The sequence below is a fragment of the Hyalella azteca genome, unplaced genomic scaffold (genome assembly GCF_000764305.2).
Source record: "Hyalella azteca isolate HAZT.00-mixed unplaced genomic scaffold, Hazt_2.0.2 contig13457, whole genome shotgun sequence".
Classification (NCBI taxonomy): Eukaryota; Metazoa; Arthropoda; class Malacostraca; order Amphipoda; family Hyalellidae; genus Hyalella; species Hyalella azteca.
The window spans coordinates 931,544-954,086 of NW_025943380.1; the positions used below are offsets into that span (position 1 = coordinate 931,544).

Below are 22,543 nucleotides of genomic sequence, written 5' to 3' on the forward strand. Positions count from 1 at the left end.
AATTGTTCTTTGAATGGAGATCGAGTTCACGACTTGCAAGGATGAAATTAGAGTTGGAAAATCTGGGTCAATTTTATTGCATCATAGATAAGTTTTGAAACTTTGCAGCTTGCAAAAAATTAAATTAGTAAATGATTGGCAGTTATAAATCTGCTGTATATCTTACACATATAGGCTAAAGCTTGAAAGTTTGTTTGCTTGTGTATTTGAAGTATGGTACTGTAAATACATCGAGGCAAATCGGGCGTTACAGATTTCGGGAAATTTTATTTTAAATGGTGAAATTTTGTGATATTGAAAAATTGATAGACACATTGGATTTAAAATAAATTTATAAATTTTACGTTGGAAAGTGTCATTAAATTTTGAAACAGGACTTGAATGTGAGTTCCATGCCAAATTTAGGTTTGAACGGGTCATTCATCAATTACTCGATTATAAAAATTATCAACTGTGTTCAGGATTATTGGGTTCGCGATTACTGAGACTCGCGATGATAGCTATTGGTATAACAGGATTCTGGAATTGCAACGATTATCATTTTTTATCACGAGCAAGGCTGATTTAGCCTGCTAGTTGACAATGCAGGTACAATGCAATGTATGAATGTCATATACTATAGTGAACATGATGTTCTGGTAATGGTTTTCGTTGATAGCGCCGTGTAAAAAATTTCGAATGCGTTGTAAATTGAAATTTAAAATTTCTTTTGTGTAGAGATTTTTATCATCCATTGGCAAATGAATCGCCCGTCCTTCCCTCGAGTTTATTCTTTCGTTTCAAGAGTGTTAATTTTTTAAAAAAAATTGTTAATTTTTTTAAAAATTTTTACACTCACATTTAATTTCTGTTCCTTCACAGAATTTTTTCAAGATGATTCGGTATTAGCCATCAAATAATTTTTCAGTAGAAGTGAGGACAATTTCGTTTCTCGGTGTAATTCGAAAATCATGTCTCCGAGCGCATTGGTGTTTTTCAGAGAAAAATTGGTGTTGTGATGACGTCAAAGAAAAAAGGAGTCATTCAGTGTTGGAAATCTTCTTTAGTGCGGCTGTATAAAAACATAAAGAATAAAATTCAGCGAGCATCATCCAGTAGATTAGTAATATCTTATTAGAATAATATTCTGTGGAAAAATTAATTTGCTTTGTCTTGTCTTTGAAAAATTGTAGAAACACTAAAAATTGAATTCACTCACCATGGATGTCTTCAAAATGGAACCAAGTCTCAACTCTTTAGGAACCGCAGTTCCCGGAGTTAAAGTTTCTACCACCGAAGTTACTTTCGATACCAACACCGACTTCAACTTGTCCTTTTTCGACTCGTCAACGCCTCCCCCTTCCGTATCAAAGAAGGAGCCCGACTTTTTGAACGATCGCGATGCAGAGGGTCTCTTCGAGTCCATGACTTCCGACTCATTGTTTTCTCCAGTCTCCATCAAGAAAGAAGATTTTAATGAACGGCAAGACAGCAGCATGTATGAACCAATGTCCACCGACTACTCATCGCCATTCACCAGCGAAGAGTCAAAATATACGTCTTTTTCTGATGCCGCGGTGCCTTCATCTCTACAACAAACGCCCCCCAGTCCCGCACCGACACTCAGCCCGCGCTGTGACACGCAGTCGGCCAGACAACACAGTAAAGTGCCCATCATAATCAAGTCAGGTGAGGCTTGCTAACTAATTAATGAACTTAGATCATGTATTAAAATTTCATGTATATGAATTAAAAAAACGCATTTGCAAATTTTGAACTCCAAGGACTAGTCGACGTAAGAAAAAAGTTTTTCTACCGCTTTCTTCGAAAAAGAATCAGGGAAATGATTATTCATTCTGGCGAAAATTCATGACTGAGCCAGTGAGAAATATGAAGTGAAATATATTTTATTATTATTTTCTTTCAAGTAATGTCTTATTGAAGCGCGTGTCACTGAGTGGCGTCGTTCGGCTGCAAACTTGAAGACAATTCCTGTTTAGTCGCAAACTTTAGTGAACTAAACTTTGGCTTAAAAATCAATCAATCTTTGGCAATCAAAAAAGTTGTAGAAAACATACTTTCTTTGACTTTCCTACTAAACGGTAGTCTATAACGTGTTTAAGTTTATACTTTTTTTCAATGTTCTGCCACTTATCTCGTGTAATTAAATTTATTTCTTCCTAACAACAATTTGTTTATTTCGACAGCTTTATTTCTACCGAGCATTGTCTTTAGATGTTAGGATTTTCTTTTGACGATGAGAAATCGTTCAAAATTTTGCACGCAGCATCTGAAACGTTGTTAGACGAATATTCGCGCATCGAAATATATCTACACATCGATCTACTCACACATGTATTATCTACACGCTATACTCTAAATATACTCACAAACGAATATATCGACACGCTAAACGCTAAATCTAATCACACACGAATCCATCTAAACGCTTTACTCTCGATATACTTACAAACGAACCTATCCACACGCTATACGCTAAATCTACTCACAAACGAATCTATCTACACTCTATATGCTAAATCTACTTACACACGGATCTATCCACACGCTATACGGTAAATCTACTCACAAACGAATCTATATACACTCTATATGCTAAATCTACTCACACACGAATCTATCTACACGCTATACGCTAAATCTACTCACAAAAGAATCTATGTACACTCTATATGCTAAATCTACTCACACGCGAACCATATCCACACGCTATACGCTAAATCTACTCACAAACGAATCTATGTACACTCTATATGCTGAATCTACCCACAAACGAATCATATCCACACGCTATACGCTATATCTTCTCACACACGAACCTATCCACACCCTATACGCTAAATCTACTCACAAACGAATCTATGTACACTCTATATGCTGAATCTACTCACACACGAACCTATCCACACGCTATACGGTAAATCTACTCACAAACGAATCTATGTACACTCTATATGCTGAATCTACTCACACACGAATCTATCTACACGCCATACGCTAAATCTACTCCCAGGATGACTAGAACATCGCTATCATGGTGCACGCTTGTACGTCTACTCCCTGACTTTCTAAGCTGCCAAAATGATCTCGACAAAAAAATGGCTACACTGACGCCTCTACACATTAATTTCCCTTCCATGATGTATATTGTGCACAATTTCTGCCACCGTCTACATTTCAGTTACTAGCTTTCAATGTTAAAAAAAGGTCATTTAATTTACATATGAATAGAAATACTTTATTATGTGATAGGTATTATGTATATAATTGTTTTCACAGTTGCTTCAATACGTTTTGTAATGCTTCTATTTTATACCCAAAAATATGTATCGCATATCGCACCCATAATGCATGCATACATTGCGCGGATCGAGGGATGAATGTTCTATTCATGAATAATTGGACTCGTTAGTCTCGTACCTGATCAATTATATATTCATAAGCGAAAAAGAAACAGATGAACCTGAAATCATCCATTCAAGATTTAATTCGAATACTTTAAACGTTGGACATGATATAATAAATGGATAATCGTTAATCATTACGTTGGATTTTTAATTTGAGATCCCGCATTAATGACACGCATCATTTCGAACATAAAATGCTAATAAAATGAAACGCTCTCGAATTTAATTCGAAGACTTTAAACGTTGGACATGAAATAATGAAAGAAAAATCGTTGACTATTACGTTGAATTTTTAATTTTAGATTACGAGTTAATGACACGCATCATTTTAAACATAAAATGCTATTAGAATTATTAGAATGCTATAAAATAGAACGCGCGCGAAGAATATCTCTCTCATACAAGTGTACCGTCTTGAAGCTGTGGTTCGCTGCAGGCTTCCTAAAGCATCGCTTCCTTTCACTTCCATTAATATCGATAGAGGCTTGCATATTGGCTCAATCTGAGACTCGGCGCGCAGGAAGCCATTATGTACGAGCCGAATAATTCCGGTGATGCAATATGAATGGGAGCTAAATTTCGGTAACTAGTAATAAAGAATATAACTTGGTTTATTAGTATTTATGTCAGCGTTAGTTTAAGGATAAGAATATTGAAGGTATTTTTCTATTTTTTTGTACATTGCAATGGAAGTCAACTTAGTGCTGGCAACTCCTAATAAAGAATATCACTTTGTTTATCAGTTTTTATGTCAAAGTTAGTTTAAGTATAAGAATATTGAAGGGTATTTTTCTATTTTTTTTGTATATTGCAATGGGAGTCAGAGGTTGGTATGTCTATTTGAGAAAAACAATTATGCATGATAAGCGCACAATTTGAGTGCTTGAGTTCCTCCAGCGGCGTTAGAAGATGTTGGCTTACATCAACAAGGAAGATGTTGGCTCACATCAACAAGGAAGATGTTGGCTCACATCAACAAGGAAGATGTTGGCTCACATCAACAAGGAAGATGTTGGCTCACATCAACTATACTTTGAGATGAAGTGAGTCAACATCCCGGAAGTTTTGAGCTCAACATATTCAGGAGCTTGTAGCTCCAAAGACGCGCCGTAACCTGTAATTGCCGTACTGTTGTTCGGGCAATTGTACTTCCTGCCGCTAGTTTACATTCGCTTCTCCTTGCGTCATAAATAATGAAAAATGATGGGTATGGTGCATTTACGTACAATATGTAAGAATAATCGTGGCGGTGTTCTGATTATTAGTAATGTTTACTGTATACTTTTTTTAACATGCATTATAATAATATGTTCTTTAAGAATGTCCTTCACTGTATGAAAATAATAATTCGGATGAAAATATTTGCGTATGACATTTAGAATTATTTTAATCTTTGAAAACAGGTTACCATTTGAAAATTACTTAATAAATTAAACAGTTCGAGTTTCTATTATATTTGCATTATGCACATTGGCGCCTATATTTTTTTACAATTCGTAAAATAGAAAAAAAAAAATAAAAAAAACGTTCATTTTTTCCCAAAAAATCACTTGATAATACTTCAGACTTTCCCCAGAACAGACAACCCCTGTTCCACATGTGATCGTTCATTCCCAAAGTACACTTCATATTCCCGACTGGTTACCTTTTACCTGGACCATCTCTAGCCAGCTGCGGCCGCCGCTGCCATGGTCTCCAAGAACCGGTCGGCTCAGCTCGTCAAACCTCGGCTCTTTTTAGAAAGAACTCTTCCTCTCTCTTCCTCTCTCTTCCTCTCTCTTCCTCTCTCTTCCTCTCTCTTCCTCTCTCTTCCTCTCTCTTCCTCTCTCTTCCTCTCTCTTATACAACGACTCTACACCATGACTCTGCCGCTACAGCGACTCTACACCATGACTCTGCCGCTACAACGACTCTATACCATGACTCTGCCGCTACAGCGACTCTACACCATGACTCTGCCGCTACAACGACTCTATACCATGACTCTGCCGCTACAGTCAGAGCAGGGCCTGACACAGGAAATATAATATTCGTAACGGGGTAATTTTGAAAGACTTTCTTTCCAGTGCAAATAATGCAATGATTCGTAAAAGTTAAATACAAAGCGTGTGATTTCAAGGAGAATACATTTCAAGCTATGGCCTCATGAGATTGATGATGCATGTGGCGTGTACAGAGCGCTAATTTCGTAAGACAGCCGAGCACCTCTGGTCGGAAATATTTACAAATTTAAATTTTCAAGTTTACCTGGGAACTGCCGCATTTGTTGCTGATTTGTTTGAGCCATTTTGCAACATTTTACTTTATTGAGATCAGCGTGTGTATCTCATTACCCAGATTGATCATTCGATGATGTTATGTGGCAGACGATGTTATCCTATTTACACAAATGCCAAATTCTGGAATAATTGAATTCAAAACACTTCGTCTTAGGACAATTCCCTAAACTAAATTTACACTAACAATCCTTGCGTATAGTTAATGGGGGATTAACGTTCGCTATAATTACAGATAACTTTGATAATTTTAACAACGCTGCTTCAATTTGAGTTTCTTGAGCAACAATGCAACAGAGAGTACGGAAATAACTGCTTTGAACAAGAATTTTTATAATCTCCATGAGCTTGAGAAGAGCTTTTTGCATAAAATCCGTCATTTATTTTTAATTTTTTTATAAGAAAGCGTGGAAGAACGTTAACGGATCCGAAAATTATTTATTTGGTAAAAATAATAAACATACATCGATTCATACTTAATTTAGTTGCAAAAAACGTTCATAAACTCCAAACTGAACAAATCGTTCCAATTACATTTCTATTTGGGATTCATGAAATCAAAGCCATTTAATCGATATAATTTCACTATTCTGTTGATGGTTATTTAAATTAGCCAAATAAAAAAATGTTCCAGGTAAATATATTTTCGTGATGCTCGTACACACTTTTCATTTTTTGAGCACTAATTGCATATATTTTCTATTAAAGGGACCTAGTAATACGGAAAGATGACCCACTTGTGATCATTTATGCATTTTAATCTCAAAGTGTTTACGGAAAATCCATTCATTAACTTGTGGGTACAAACTGAGAGCCTTCTGAATATTACAATTTTATACTCGTAATTATTTTATACTCTTAATACAGTTTTCTACAGTTAGTTTTCTACAGGATACAGCAAACACATTTCCCAGCAGTCATCTGACGTCTAAAACAACGTTTATTTTATGAATTTAAATTATATTTATTCAAGAAATGAATATAGTTATTTCAACGGAATCGGAAATAAATCACGATCGTTTAAGTCATTCTTCTCGGGTGAATATCCTGTCTCTGCGCAGACACAAGCGCCCGCCTCTGTGTTCCAGCACTCGACGTGACTCTCTGGCCGTATGCATGCATTAATAACGAGACTTCAACTTGACACAATAATATTTATTTTTGACAGCTGTGTACCTAACTATAAGTTGTTTAAAAGATACAAAGGACCATGTAAACAAGGGTGTTAGGCCCATACAATGGCCTCCTCTTGTCTGCTCCTGAGCTGAGGCTCATGACGCGATCTTACGCCATCAGTTTCCGTAACAGCTCGGCATTGGGCCGAGTGCGTCTAGGGTTAGGAGTGACACAAGCCCACGTAACAGCTCGGCATTGGAGCGACACAAGCCCACGTAACAGCTCGGCATTGGGCCGAGAGCGTCTAGGGTTAGGAGTGACACAAGCCCACGTAACAGCTCGGCATTGGGCCGAGTGCGTCTAGGGTTAGGAGTGACAGAAGCCCACGTAACAGCTCGGCATTGGGCCGATTGCGTCTAGGGTTAGGAGTGACACAAGCTCACGTAACAGCTCGTCATTGGACCGAGTGCGTCTAGGGTTAGGACTTAGGAGTGACACAAGCCTCCGTAACAGCTCGGCATTGGACCGAGTGCGTCTAGGGTTAGGAGTGACACAAGCCTACGTAACAGCTCGGCATTGGGCCGAGTGCATCAAGGGTTAATAGTGACACAAGCCTACGTAACAGCTCGACATCGGACCGAGTGCGTCTAGGGTTAGGAGTGACACAAGCCCACGTAACAGCTCGGCATTGGGCCGAGTGCGTCTAGGGTTAGGAGTGACACAAGCCCACGTAACAGCTCGGCATTGGGCCGAGAGCCTCTAGGGTTGGGAGTGACACAAGCCCACGTAAAAGCTCAGCATTGGGCCGAGTGCGTCTAGGGTTGACAAGCGTCTCGGGTGCAATGAACCTCTCGCACAATAACCTTCCAGCGTACTCTACCCCATCCCTACCCTCCTCCCTCCCTCTTACTCTATCCAAGCCCCACCTGCACCTCCCCTTACTCCACTCCAGCCCTGCCTATACCCTCCTTCCTCTATCCCAGCCCTATCAGCTCCCCCTACCCCCTGCCCTTCCAGCGTACTCTATCTAATCCCCATATGCCCCCTTACTCTATCCCAGCTCTACCTGCTTGCCCTACACCCTGCTCTTCCAGCGTATTCTACCCCAGCCCTGCCATCAGCCCTACCAACATCATGCCTTCCTATTAGACTCGCCAGAATGCCTGGTCCTAAGCGCTGTCATTTTCTTCAGCACTGCAAGTAATTGTGTGGGGTAAGATAAGGATTATATGAAATAAAGGAAAAGCTCTGCACCTTATCTTCATAGATTTTATTTACACTATTTTCTTTTATATTGCAATATTTGGAAAATACATTTGCTCGAAATTATTAAATGTTTACAATTTCGGCCCATATTATTTCAAAGTAACTCATGATTTTAGTTGCTGTGAAAAAAGCAAATTAAGCATGATTGCGGCCGCAAGGATAATTTGTGCACATTTTCCCTGAATTATAATGTTTACATTTGCATGAGCTTCGAAGTAAGCTGTGAAATCAAAGCATTGATGGATATTTTCACGAACCCCGGTTTCTTCTGTCTCAGCTTGAGCTCGGGTAATAACTGTACTCGTAGAAACTCAAATTCCATTGATTGACTGTTTACTGCTTTTTGCATTAGTCAGCACTCACCTAAAATTTGTTTTAAATGAAGTTTTTTTTAATCGTAAGTAGAAATAATCGAACAAGAGTCGTTTACTTATCTAAAACACTTACAACAATACTACCTTATTTCCCGTTGATTAATATACTTAGTCAAACTGTCTGTTGTTGAGTTTGTCGCATGTACAATTTTTTATCCAATTCTCACGTAGTGGTGTTAATCATGCTACGTATGTATACCTTGATCCAGTAAACGCGATGCGTTATTTTGAATTTATTACCATGAAGGCTGCGTTTTTTGCGATATTCATCTCGAGGGTAGATATACTGGTCCATTGTATCAGCTGATATAGTGATAAGTAAACGTGTTACGTTTTATAATCATTTGCCTGTGGTTTTTAAGACGAATTAGGTTGTTAAATTTGTTAGATTCGATCAATTTCTATAGATATTTTGTAATTCACTAATGTAAAGTAAAATTTCGATAGAGTTGTATCAATGCGTTCGTGACGTGCGAAAAAATCTCCTCTCGCGATGAAATTAGATAATTGTAAGATGAGCGATTTGAAGAAAATAACTGAAACCCTAAAATTAAGCCTGAACATTTTCATATTGACAACTAGATCTTCTCATATCAATTTTAAAGTTCAGGTTTATGAAAAATGTCGCCTGCTTAAATGCCAGATATTGCCGAGTGCCCCATCTGCCCTCGCTCTAACACTTCCCTCTCTCCGCGTTCCCCGACGTCAGGGGGAGGAAGGGGAATGCTTTGTGCGCGAGTTGCCACTTTCATGTTGTGAGCTCACAACAGGTTCTGTGCTGCACGAACTTCTGTTGTGCAGCCAAGATATTAGGCTGCTGCACCGCAGCCTCGGCACAAACTTCTGTGGTGCAGCCAAGATATTAGGCTGCTGCACCGCAGCCTCGGCACAAACTTCTGTGGTGCAGCCAAGATATTAGGCTGCTGCACCGCAGCCTCGGCCCGAACTTCTGTTGTGCATTCAAGATATTAGGCTAGTGCACTGCAGCCTCGGCACGAACTTCTGTTGTGCATTCAAGATATTAGGCTAGTGCACCGCAGCCTCGGCACGAACTTCTGTTGTGCATTCAAAATATTAGGCTAGTGCACCGCTGTCTCGGCATGAAGTGCAGCCAAGATATAAGGCTAGTGCACCGCAGCCTCGGCTCAAAATTCTGTTGTGCAGCCAAGATATTAGGCTCTGTCACCGCAGCATCGACCCGAACTTCTCTTGTGCAGCCAAGATATAAGGCTAGTGCACCGCAGCCTCGGCACAAACTTCTGTTGTGAAGCCAAGATATTAGGCTAGTGCACCGCAGACTCGGCATGAACTTCTATGGTGCAGCCAAGATATAATGCTAGTGCACGCAGCCTCGGCACGAAATTCTGTTGTGCAGCCAAGATATTAGGCTGCTGCATCGCAGCATCGGCGCGAACTTCTGTGGTGCAGCCAAGATATTAGGCTGATGCACCGCAGCCTCGGCACTGACTTCTATAGTGCAGCCAAGATATTAGGCTGATGCACCGCTGTCTCGGCTCGAACATCTGCAGCCTTGCCACAATTTCAAGCATCTGTATTGCAGCTTTTGTTAGCTAGCAGCGATATTAGACTGCAATGAATCATTATGGCTGTGCAGCGGTGCGTTCTGCTGCTGCAGCTGGAAGTGTGCGTGGCTAAATGGCAACTACCGTCGAGTGTTGCTACCAGTAGTGATGAGTACTCATTAGCAAGTCGCCGAATGCAGCTAGTGAAAATCTTTAGAAAAGACATAACTCATTGAACAAAATTATCAATTATTAAAAATTTATTCAAAATTATTCCATCATTAAATTCATAAACTTTAACAATAGAAAATTGGGATAAAATTAATTTTATACATATGATTCAACAGTAACTTGAATTGCAATTTCCCTCCGTTAAAATTACACCTTAATAAATTATTCATGCAGATAACCTGTTTCAAAAACAACCTTAATATAAATTAAAGTGCTTTATAAAAGCTATACAAGAAGTAATTCTTTCAGTTTCCTCTCATCCGCGTTGAAAGTAGTACGAGCAAAACATGGTCATCGCCCATGCAGCGGCTGCAACGATCTGAGAATAATATTTAATGCGGATGCGGGAATGCAAAACGCGGACAGCGCAATGTGTTTCCTGACATCGAGAAATGCGCGAGCTGCAAGTGAAGCGGGCGCCTTTCACTGGGCAAACATGCACCAACTTCCCTGCCATCTTCACACCACTCACATGTTCTGCAGCTCCGTTATCATCCTGTAAAGTGGTAGTTAATGTGCGTGTTTTTTTCATTGTTATTTTGTTGCATGTTCTGCTTTTGATCGACGTCTTCTTGAAGTTTTCTAAAAGCATATATAAGCTTTTAATACTTTTAATTTATTTCTATCTATCTAATGTTATCGGAAGGCTTCAGAGATTGTCAGTGTTTTGTGTTGCCAGAAGTTGGCATAATATTTCAACTGCCTTCGTATAAATTCATGCCAACATAAACTATCCCATAAAATTTTATCTAATTTATGAAAACTAAACGCACAGTCACTTCACTTGCTGTTTTATTGAATTTTGTCGTCCATTCAATGGAACTCCATTGAGGTTGCTAAAGTTTTGTTGCCACAAACCCAAACTCCAAATAATTTCGGGCGCGTAATTTTTTCCATCGGGCATTTGATTTGTAGGTATATTATCACTCGTTTTGTGTGAAGTAACAGAGATTCCACAAGAAAGTGTTCTCAATTAACTTTTCATTACTCACAAAGAATTTAAATAAAAGTTGTTTGAAAAAATATTTTCCTGTTTCGCACGAAAGTGCTATTATCCTTCTCTCAACTACTCACAAGGAATTAAAATAGAATCAGTTGGTAAAAAATATTTTCCTGCTCTCTGGTGAAGAAAATCTTTTTGATTTTCGTTTCGGGACTGGATGAGAGAGCTGTCGGACAAGAGCTTTTATGAGCGGGGCGACCAGGGAAGGCTTGCGTGTTCATCCAAGCGGAAACGCTTACGCACCTCTGGCGCTGCGATTTTTTTTATTTTAGTTCATGTCAAGACTTCAGTGCTAAATCCTACTGGTATCGCAAGCTTAGTTGCTTCAGTTGCATCCTTTCGTGCTAAAGATTTTTTCCGTTTTAAGATAAGGTAATCGCTTTATGACTGCCTGCAGTTGTCAGGTGCCTGTTTATTATTCTATTTTTTGGATTCTTTCAGCCTTCGAGATGGTGCCCCTTAAAGTGAAGGGATTTTGTTTAGGGTAACATGTGCAGCTGCGTGTTACCCTAAACCCCATGTCCATCAATGCAAAATTTATGCTCACACACTTAGAGTTTAAAAGATGCATTTTTCGTTCAACTGAAGTACTGACGGTGCATTCGCAATTGTGGGCGTTTAGTAAAAATAAATAAAAGATAAATCGAAATTTTTCTTTACGTCTGCAAATGAGCCAATTGTATTTTGGATGACGATCGATCATATATTATTATTTTTCTCTGCATAATAATATGGTTGATTTCGGTCAATCTTTCCTGAGCGCTGAAATGCTTGATGAAATTCCTTCGTTATCAGATTCCAAGTTTCAATGAACCATTCAGTCAATGCCCACAAATAATTATAAAATCAACTAGATGGAGCCTGGGTATAACGTATAAGATCATTCACTAGAAAATGACGCACATCTTCCTTCACTAATAAAACAGTGGCCATGCTCTTATTATCCGAAAAAATCTAATTTAAATTTAAGCCAAATCATAGGCAGTGAATAGCCAGCGTTATTTTTTATGGCCACCAAGACGACGTCGGAGATTCTCAATAGGGTACGACTGACACGATGCTGGTGATCAATTTTTTTGCAAACGAGTACGGCGCAACAAAGAGTTATGATGAAGGTTATTCATTGATGATTACTTTTAATGACTATATATTTCTCTCCTAAAATTTAAATAGTATTTTATTGTACCGATTACTGTCATTACTTAATTGACAGTAATTGATCATTAATTAATTAATTAATTAATTATTGTCGATTACTCAATTATAAACAAAAAATCTATCCTACTAAAAAACTTGGCTGAGACTTATCTGTGATACCTCTGTGCAACTACTCGAATGAAATTGAATTAATAAGAAGTTTCTGCTATAGCTGTTGACTATTGTCTATGGAGGCTCAATTACGCCTCTGCTGAGTGGATTTTAATTAGATGGATTGGTGAGTGGACGTGGAGTGGCAGTGTGAGTGGCATATGAGTGGACGTGGAGTGGCCTACATGTAGATGTATAATGAGTTGTTTTGGAGTGACCAAGTGAGTGGTGGTCTACATGTAGATGTATAATGAGTTGCTTTGGAGTGACCAAGTGAGTGGGCACGACCGTGAGTAGGTTGGAGTGGTTGGGTGAAAAGGCAGGGAGTGGTGGGGTGAGTGGGCACGAGTGGCGGGTGAGTGGGCACGAGTGACGGGGTGAGTGGGCACGAGTGGCGGAGTGAGTGGGCACGAGTGGCGGGGTGAGTGGGCACGAGTGGTGGGGTGAGTGGGCACGAGTGGCGGGGCGAGTGGGCACGAGTGGCGGGGTGAGTGGGCACGAGTGGCACGGTTGAATGACCGCTGTGCGCTAACGGGACGCAGTGGCTGAGCGCCGCGCGCTGCCTTGCTGGATTCCTGGGACGCTGCCAGCAACACTGACAGCAGACCAGTGTTATGCTGAGAACGCTGCCAGCAACACTGACAGCAGACCAGTGTTATGCTGAGAACGCTGCCAGCAACACTGACAGCAGACCAGTGTTATACAGGGAAAGCTGCCGGCAACACCGATATTCACTGAATGACAGCGACATTTACTGAATTTTGTTTAATTTTAGCACAAAAATCAAAGCGAAATTATCTGTATTTCTAGCACTTCTATCATCACGAAACTTGCACCATTTCCAGCACAATTATTATCGGCAATTGTATAGCATTCAAGCACTAATATGTAATATCATCAGGGTTGGCCACGTACACAATAATGTTTTTACCGACAAATAAACAAAAGTGAACACCTGTTACCCTGTTATAGCAGGAAGAATAGCAGCGTTTGCTGCTCCGATATAATTATACAGACTGTCTATTTCTATCGTTTCAATTTCATCCAAGGAAACCTATCCTCTCAAAAAAAAATTCAGACTCTTCAGCGTCTCTGGCCGGACATTGAGCAAACTCTGGCCGCGTTTTGTAAACTCTTGCAAAGGTTTTTTTTGAGCAGTCGCTTCGCGTCTATAAGCGAGGTTTCCAGCCCCGAATAAATAGTATTTTCCAGAGAAGTAACAGAGTATGAGGATAATTAGAGAACAGGTAAATATGAACAGGATTTACGTGTTTTTAAGTATTGTTCAGAACTCATCGCATCCGAAACGTAACATATATGTGTTATATATATGATCATCAGATGACGTGTTTTTGTCTTCTTTCGGACGTTTGAGTAATGTTTTATCGATGTTAGAAAATTACCTTCCCTTCATTCAAGTATACCTGTTCATGGAACTGCATCAATCATAAAATTGACTTCGTTACTGTTGTTTGATTTGATTGGGCCTTTGAAATACGCAAATTAAATATCTCGAGCATTAATTTTGTTCATGTATGATAGCAGTTTAGTTTTAAATTAATTAATTGTGCCGCGTGAGAAACGTCTTCACTAATATCGGTTAGGCTACGAATATAATTTCATTCATAAACCCTAGACCATCTTTGACGGCTGCTCCTGATAGACCAGCCGTCATACAAAATTCTGAATGAAAACATCTAAACCGTAAATATTGGTGGCAAGAAAAAAATTTTAATCCATTTGTTAAATATTTGTGAATTTTTTTATCGCTGTAGTTTGTTTAAGATCAATTCGAGTGCGCATTTTTCTGTAACAATTATCTGTCGGGATGTGCATTTAACCTGAAATTAGATTTTTCGATGGAGGCCCTTGAAGAACGGGAGTAGATGGCAGGATCACGAATTGAAATTTGATCTTTATTTTTTACATGTTATTTAAAAATAAGAAACAATTTTTCCCCAGATTAATTAGAAGTCAAATAAGATTTTTATTGTAATTGTGAGTTTAAACCGTTTTTTAACACTTACCTTTCCTTGAAAACCATTGAAGTTAATTTTGGTCGAAAGTTGTCAAAAGATTCAAGATGACGTGGTCCAGGTTGATGGGATCTGGGACTACATGCAGGATTTGAGACAACAGAATTGTGGTAAACGAAAATTTAAAGTCTCGTGTATCAATTAAACCAATCCGGCCAAGGACAGTAGCGCTGCTAGATCTTTCCGTTCATATGATTATTGAATTATTATGAGTTTCTATTACATTACCAAAAACGCCTACCGGTAGTTGTGGATTTTTATAAAAAAACTTCACAAATCGGTCAGTGATGTACCAATTATATACAGGCCTGCCAGTCTTACATTAAGACAAATCCTGATCTCCCGGATTTTTTCCCTATTAAATATATTTGTCTAGCCAACTTTCTTGGCAAGGGCTGCTCATACGTTTGGCAGCAAATATTTGATAGCTGGCGCCGTACGTACGATGACGTCCCGTTACGTGTCTACGACACGCTTATTTCAACAGCACACGACATACGGACGTGTAATGCCTTTGAATTACATGAAACATTGCATTAAAAATCAGGTTGAAACTTACGAAAAATTTGTCTAAGGATGCCGTAGATACGAAGTGACGTTCCTCCTAATTAAACTATAAATTGTGAATCCGAAGCTGTGTATACTGTGTACATGAACATGTTTATCAAATTATTTTCTTAAACTGTGATGTGAACTCTCTTATGATTTGTGAACTCTCTTATGATTAGAAGCTTTTGACCTTCGTAGCTTTTGACTTATGTTTTGAATGCACCAGTACAAATGCAATTGCACTGTATCTCGACATCATAAAAATACTCAATGCGGCATAAAAGTCATACAAGCTACACCTTAATGTCTCATTCTCCGAACGATCATTGAGTAATGGTCTCGAATATTAATAGAGTCATCAGATAACACCCAAATGTACAATTCAGCAAAAAAAAGCAAAACAAATCATTTTACGTGAATCATGCAATTAATCTCATACATTCATTCATGGAAACAAAATAATCGCTCAGCGCCCGTTAGAACCAAGGAAGAGACAAACTTCACTCCTACAAAAATTCGGTTTGTAGGCAGATGCAAAAGTCGCTGTTATAGGAATTTTCCACAAATCCATTGAAAAAATATCTAATTTGGCATATTATTTGGCGCTCTTATTTTCGAGGGAGAAGGGCACATGAAAGTAGTTTTCAGAGACCACACCCCGCGCCCGCCACAGTATGGCCCTGCTTAACGCTTATGTTCTGATTTAATTTCTTGCACAGCTGCCTCTTACTGAACATTTCTTGCACAGCTGCCTCTTACTGAACATTTCTTGTACAGCTGCCTCGTTCTTAACATTTCTTGCACAGCTGCCTTTTACTGAACATTTTTGCACAGCTGCCGCTTACTTAACATTTCTTGTACAGCTGCCTCTTACTGAACATTTCTTGCACAGCTGTCCTATACTGTACATGTGCGCGCAATATTTTTTTTCATTTAATTATTGAACGCATTTTTCTCTAAGAATGCCTTCCAGTCACATTTTTGCTTCGGGATTTTATTGCACAAATTATTTTATAATTTAGTTATGACAGAAGTATCCATTATTTGACTTCACACAGACAGACAACTGTGTCATTTTTGATTGTGCAACCAATAAAATTCTTCTTGACAAAACTCACCACAAAATATTCAATACTTCAACTTTTACCAGCGATCAAAGGATAACTGGAAGAACCAATTGTGAATGGTTGAACAATGGACGACGAGAGCAGCTTATGGCGGCCATAAAACCTCGAACGATGCGAGCTTAGGACTTCCTTTCGCCTTGCGATATGGCTGCCCATACACCGGTGCCATATTTTTTTTATTGGTGGAATCAAACTTGATTCGTAAATGGAAAAGAGCATTTAAAAGCGCTGGAATTTACAGATGGCATCTTTAAAACCTATTATTTTTATTTGAGGACATCTATGATGCAATGTCATATTTTTTGTAGTCGTGGAATTAAACTTTATCAATTGATGGAATATATCATTTAAATTTATGGAATACAGAGATGACTTTTTATAACGCAGTTATTATTAATTATGTAACCCAATGATGGATACTTCTGTAAAATTTAAATAATAGAATAACTTGTACATTAAAATACCAAAATAAAAATGTCATTGGCAAGCATTCTTAGAGAAAAAAAGTCTTTTAATAATTGAATGAAAAAATACATTGGGCACAAGTACTTTGGCGGCAATGATGCCCGGTTAAGAGATCATTACAGTGAGGCATTTAGTAACTCGTTGTGACATAACATAGCATAACATAACATAGTTATCTCGGGGCTGAAGTGTAGGCCTGATGTGGCCTGTCGCCGATTCTTTTCCTTCTCGTGCCTTGTTCACAGAAGATCTAATATCGTTTCATTTGGCCGGATATTTTGATGACTGACGATAGTTTGAAGTAGCTACTAGACTTCCACCGGGTTCGATAAGGAGCTAGGCATTTCAAATCTGAACATATATTTTTCCATAGCTTTATCTAGTCTGTTCTTGAACGCGTTCATATGTACTTGGAGCGCCAACGATGTCATCGGGGAGGCTGTTCCACATGTCGGTGATTCGAAGCGAGAAGAAATTTTGTCGCGTGGAGAAGTTGCAGCGCAGTTTTTTAGCTTATAGCCGTGGCCCCTGGTGTTGGTTCTTGTTTACATTAGTTACAAGACTTGACTCGTGACGTGGCATAAGCTTATGTCATGTACTCGCATTACTTGAACTCCTAACGTGACATCAAGTCACAAGACTCGTGACGTGACATTCAAGGCCTCGAGCGTCATGTGGCTAACGCATCGTCCCTGACCTCAATGCTCCTATAGTGGATACCGTGACGTTTACATGTAACGTAATGCTTACCTCGTTATCTCCTCTTGTGACATCATTTATGGCCTTAATGGCCTCATGATAATGTACTGCATGACGTTTACAAGTAACGTAATGCTTACCTCGTAATGCCCTCATGTGACATCATTTATGGCCTTGATGTGCATTATGTACTGCGTGACGTTTACATGTAACGTAATGCTTACCTCGTTATGTCCTCTTGTGACATCATTTATGGCCTTGATGTGCATCATGTACTGCGTGACGTTTACATGTAACGTAATGCTTACCTCGTTATGTCCTCTTGTGACATCATTTATGGCCTTGATGTGCATTATGTACTGCGTGACGTTTACATGTAACGCAATAATAGTGAAAATTCGTCATTTATAAACAGCTGGACGTTCGACTTTGCATTCAGATTTTTTAAGTTAACATTTCTGATGACGTTCAGGAATTTAAATCCGTCTAAATATACACATTTAACAATTTGATCTAAAATTCATTCTCTTGTCTAATTAAGATTTATTAGATAAATGTAATGAGCAGTGTTAGTAAATAATGTTTCTAACAATAAAAAATATACTTTTTATTTGCAACATTATCGTAAGTTTAAATGTAATCGATCATATAGTAAGGCAATGAAAATTGGACAGCAAATTAGTTACTTACTCCAGTGAAAAGTTTGTGAGGTTTAGTGAAAGTTATTTCCTGCCTCGCCTCCACGTGTAATTTAGCAAGTGTCATAACGCATATTTTCTATGATAGCGAAACGGCATGAAAATAAAACTTTTATACATGTGATAATGATTACGTTTTATTAATAATATGCGGAAATGATGTTGAAACAGTACCAAAATTCGGAACTGCAAGACAAAAAAATAAGAGAAAAAATATGTATGAAAATGTGCAGAAATAACTCCAAACCAGAATTATGTGAGAGAGAAGGATGGTACGAGAGAGAAGGTTGCTTGTATGGAACCGAGAGCGAAAGTCATATCGAGGCAGGAACTTTGAAGCGACCAGCGAATGGCAGAGATATTTGTACCTGCCTCTTGCCCTTGGTTGGGCAGTTCAGTTTCCTGCCGCTGCAGGAATTGGTTTCAACGTTAATGATTCGTAATGGGCCCAGCGAGAATTTTTACACGATTGTTACTTCAAGCTTAAGCGTCGTAAAGTGTCCAGCACCGGGCCTTTTTGAGGCTGTCGCTGCGTTAAGCGAACAGCAATCGAAAGCATATATCGAGGCGCTGAGCTCCAAGCAAAAAGAGGTTCATTCTGTTCTCTGCGGTCTAACTAGGCCACGGTGCAGGAGACCCACAACTCACCTTATAAAAAACTTCTTGCTCGTAATTCTGAAGAAATATGAAGTGGGCGCAAGCGGGTGCGTTGAAACCTGAGCCTCTTTCTGTATGAATGATAATTTTGAACTATAAGTAAACTTTTGACCAATTAACAAATATATTATTAAAACCCGATATCAAGTTGTTCTTCGATATACGAGGCCATAATAATACTCGATTTGAGGTCGTTAAGATTGCTTGACCAGGACCTAGCCAGCATTTGTACATTGTATACAATGGTATGAAGCACTGCATTGTATAAACTCTTTGATATCACCTATATACATTAACTGATAGTAGATGTGCAATGAATGAATTACGCATAATTCCTCCATTTAAATTTTATATTGCAGCTTACTTCCATTGACGGCAGAGGTGTTGAGTCTCGCACTCAAACCCTGTTTTTTTTATGTTCGATATCAACGAATCCCAATTTTTAAACCTTTCTTTGATTTTAGAAAACAAAGAGAAGTTGCAGAAGATTTGCCGCTTTGGCTCAGTTCTGTAACAAATCTATTGCAAAAACGGCCGTTTTGGTATGAACTTTTAACTCGCCAGTAGCAGAAAAGCGGCTGTTTCGGCTTTGTTTTATACCTTCCCCCTTTCTGAAGACTGGATTTTTCGACTCAATTTTGCAATTAACATGTTACAGAAGATAGGCAGTTTTGCTTAAGCATTGTTACTAGCCCGTTGCATAGGAGTGGCCGTTTCGGATAGGTTTTGTTAATATAGCCGGTGGCAGAAGAGTGGCCGTTTTGGCTCAGTTTCATAACAAATCGATTGAAGAAAAGTAACCAATTCGACTAGTATTTTTAACTTACCCGTTGCAAAAGAGCGGCCGGTTTTTTTCTGTAACTAGTCTGTTACAGACGAATAAATATCATAGCTCAGTTTTAATTCTTGTAATGCTATGAATTATTTCATATCTTTTTCAAACCAGAGCTACCAAGTCTGTTACAGACGAATAAATATTATAGTTCAGTTTTAATTCTTGTAATGATATGAATTATTTCATATCTTTTTCAGACCAGAGCTACCAAGTCTGTTACAGACGAATAAATATTATAGCTCAGTTTTAATTCTTGTAATTATATGAATTATTTCATATCTTTTTCAGACCAGAGCTACCAAGTCTGTTACAGACGAATAAATATTATAGCTCAGTTTTAATTCTTGCAATGATATGAACTATTTCATATCTTTTTCAGACCAGAGCTACCAGGTGGCCGACAGCACCCCCAGCGCCCAGAGCTCGACTCCCTCCAAGACGTTCGTGGCGTGCAAGGTTTGCGGCGACAAGGCGTCAGGCTACCACTACGGCGTCACCAGCTGCGAGGGCTGCAAGGTGCTACAATTATTGATATTCTCATGACACTAATTTGCTCTCATAATGATGATGATGATTATTATTGCTTTATTCTCTGCTGCGTGCGTGATTTTGGTCAATCAATAATATCAACGAGTTTTATTGAGGAGCTAAATAAACCTTTATTTTTAACCAAGAAAATTAGGTTTTATTCGGCGAACGCCTGACAACAATACAATTGAGGCCTGACATTATTACAGAATCGACCGATTTCGAAATTAATTATTTACAATTAGATGTTCAGAGAACGTAATTACATAGAAAATTTGCACATTAAACCACAGGTAAAACTAATCTGTTATAATATATTATTTTTACATTACTTTATTAAGTTTAAAACCGAATAGGGAAATACTTTCGTACTTTTTAAATTTTTTTCTCCTCAACATTAATCGTCACGTTCTAATATTTGAATTTCTGGGCAGGGCTACTTCCGGAGCAGCATCCAAAATATTTATTATTTTTTCCTTACTCTATTAAGTTTTAAACCGAATAGAGAAATACTTTCGTACCTTATAAAATTTATTTCTCTTCAACATTAATAGTCACGTTCTAAATATTTGAATTTCTGGGCAGGGCTTCTTCCGGCGCAGCATCCAGAAGCAGATAGAGTACCGCTGCCTACGGGACGGCAAATGCCTCGTAATCCGTCTCAACAGAAACCGATGTCAGTATTGTCGCTTCCGGAAATGCATCAGCGTCGGCATGAGTCGTGATTGTGAGTAACTCGAGTCAACATCATGGTCTTGGGGTGGGAAATTTTTATTTAAATTTTGTGTATGTTATTGTTGGTGTTTGGGATGTGAGTAGCTCAAAATAACATGTTCATATTAGGAATGTTATTTTTGTCATGCTTGGGATGTTATTATTGATGTGAGTAACTCAACCCGATATATCATCGCTGTTGATGTTGGGAGGTTATATTTGATGTTGGGAATGTGAGTGACTCGAGTTAATATTTTGTTGTTGCGCGTATTTTCGTTGACAACTCTTTTAATGTAAATATGATGAATTTTTAGCCATTTCTTTACTTTTGAATTCTTGGTTTACGTCGTTTCAAAAATTCAAATTTTCATACTTCCCTTCCATAAAAGTGACGATTTTGTCCGGTTTTGTCACCATGTAGAAGACTAGAGCGACTAAAACTTAACATTGCCACAACCAGCAGTCCGGTATGGTCGAGTGCCCAAAAGGTCTCGAGAGCGAGAGAGCCTCGACTCCCGGTCTCCCAGCGCCCCTCCTACGCCAGGGTCTGCAGCAATCGAGGGACCGCTTACCCCCACCGGTCTGTCCTCTTCATCCAACGGCTACACTCCAGCCTGTGATCTCCCTTCATCCCAAGGTGATATCTTTCACACGCCACCTCATGTGATCTTCCTTCATCCCAAGGTGATATCTTTCACACGCTACTCCATGCGATTTCATCTCAATGATAGCACATACCCACAACAATACTACTTCCATTTCTCAGCATTCCCGAAATGTTCTCTCGCCAAGAGACATATATACTCCTTCTTTCATCACATCTCAACATGCAATATTGCATGGAGTTTCGAGCCATCAGCCTTCCCATTTAATTTCAACTAGACTAAAATAATTTTTTCTCGGTAGGCTATAATCTTTTGTATCAAATTACTACAATTCTTCATTAGGGTACAGATATCTTAAACATTTCATGTCGGACAATTACAGCGTATCAAATAAACGTTTAATTTAGTTCGAGAATAATTCATTAAACGAGTAAGCCTCAACAGCTCGTATGATTTACTTAACATTAACTTGACTACATTTTCTGTGAACGTGCAATCAAATCACCATGAATTTAGAATAATTTTTCACGAAAAATCAATTGTTATTTGTTCGATTTATCCGTTCGGGATCAAACGATTTTCATTTTTTTAGATATATGAATATGAACGTGTCGTAATGTATTCTCAATTTGATACGACTTGAATGATTAGTATAAAATGATGATGTTATATTGCAGTTTTAATATAAAACGCAAATAAATTCACACATAAAATTGAATGATGATTCAGAATGATGTATACAAATTTGCTTAATGATATCAACATTACACAGGGCTGAGTAACGGGTCCAGCAACGGCGTGAGCAGCACCATGAGTAACGGCATCAGCAACGGTGTGGTGAACCAAGTGATGATGGGTAATGGTAGTGAGAGCTGTATTGATGATGGTGGTGATGGAGCAGGAAGAGCACGAGTGGTGAGCTCATCATCCATGATGGAGGTGGAGCACAAGCAGGCCGATATATACGACTTCATCATGGCGGTGTCACAAGCCCACTTCAGCACCTGCAACTATACGGAGGACAAAGTTAGAGACCTTGTTCGGAAACCCGTTCTTTTTGTAAGTAATTTTAAAAATTACTTTTATTAATAGGTGCTAAATTTTTTATTCAATTCTTCGCAATTAT

At 38.7% G+C, this 22,543-nt stretch overlaps 1 protein-coding gene across 4 annotated transcripts in view; it reads left to right on the plus strand.

The window, feature by feature from the left end:
* The first annotated feature begins 860 nt into the window (after positions 1–860).
* Positions 861–22,543, plus strand: part of LOC108672497 (ecdysone-induced protein 78C) — a 28,767-nt gene continuing 7,084 nt past the window's right edge. For 2 of the 4 annotated variants that reach the window (XM_018160172.2, XM_018160174.2), the window contains exons 1-5: positions 861–1,668; positions 19,950–20,086; positions 20,684–20,825; positions 21,273–21,449; positions 22,190–22,476. In XM_018160172.2, coding sequence (XP_018015661.1) covers positions 1,200–1,668; positions 19,950–20,086; positions 20,684–20,825; positions 21,273–21,449; positions 22,190–22,476 — 1,212 coding nt within the window. In that variant the 5' untranslated portion in view covers positions 861–1,199. Of the gene's footprint in view, positions 1,669–19,767; positions 19,782–19,949; positions 20,087–20,683; positions 20,826–21,272; positions 21,450–22,189; positions 22,477–22,543 lie in introns of all 4 variants that reach the window. The other 2 variants (XM_047883669.1, XM_018160173.2) reach the window with 2 other exon arrangements.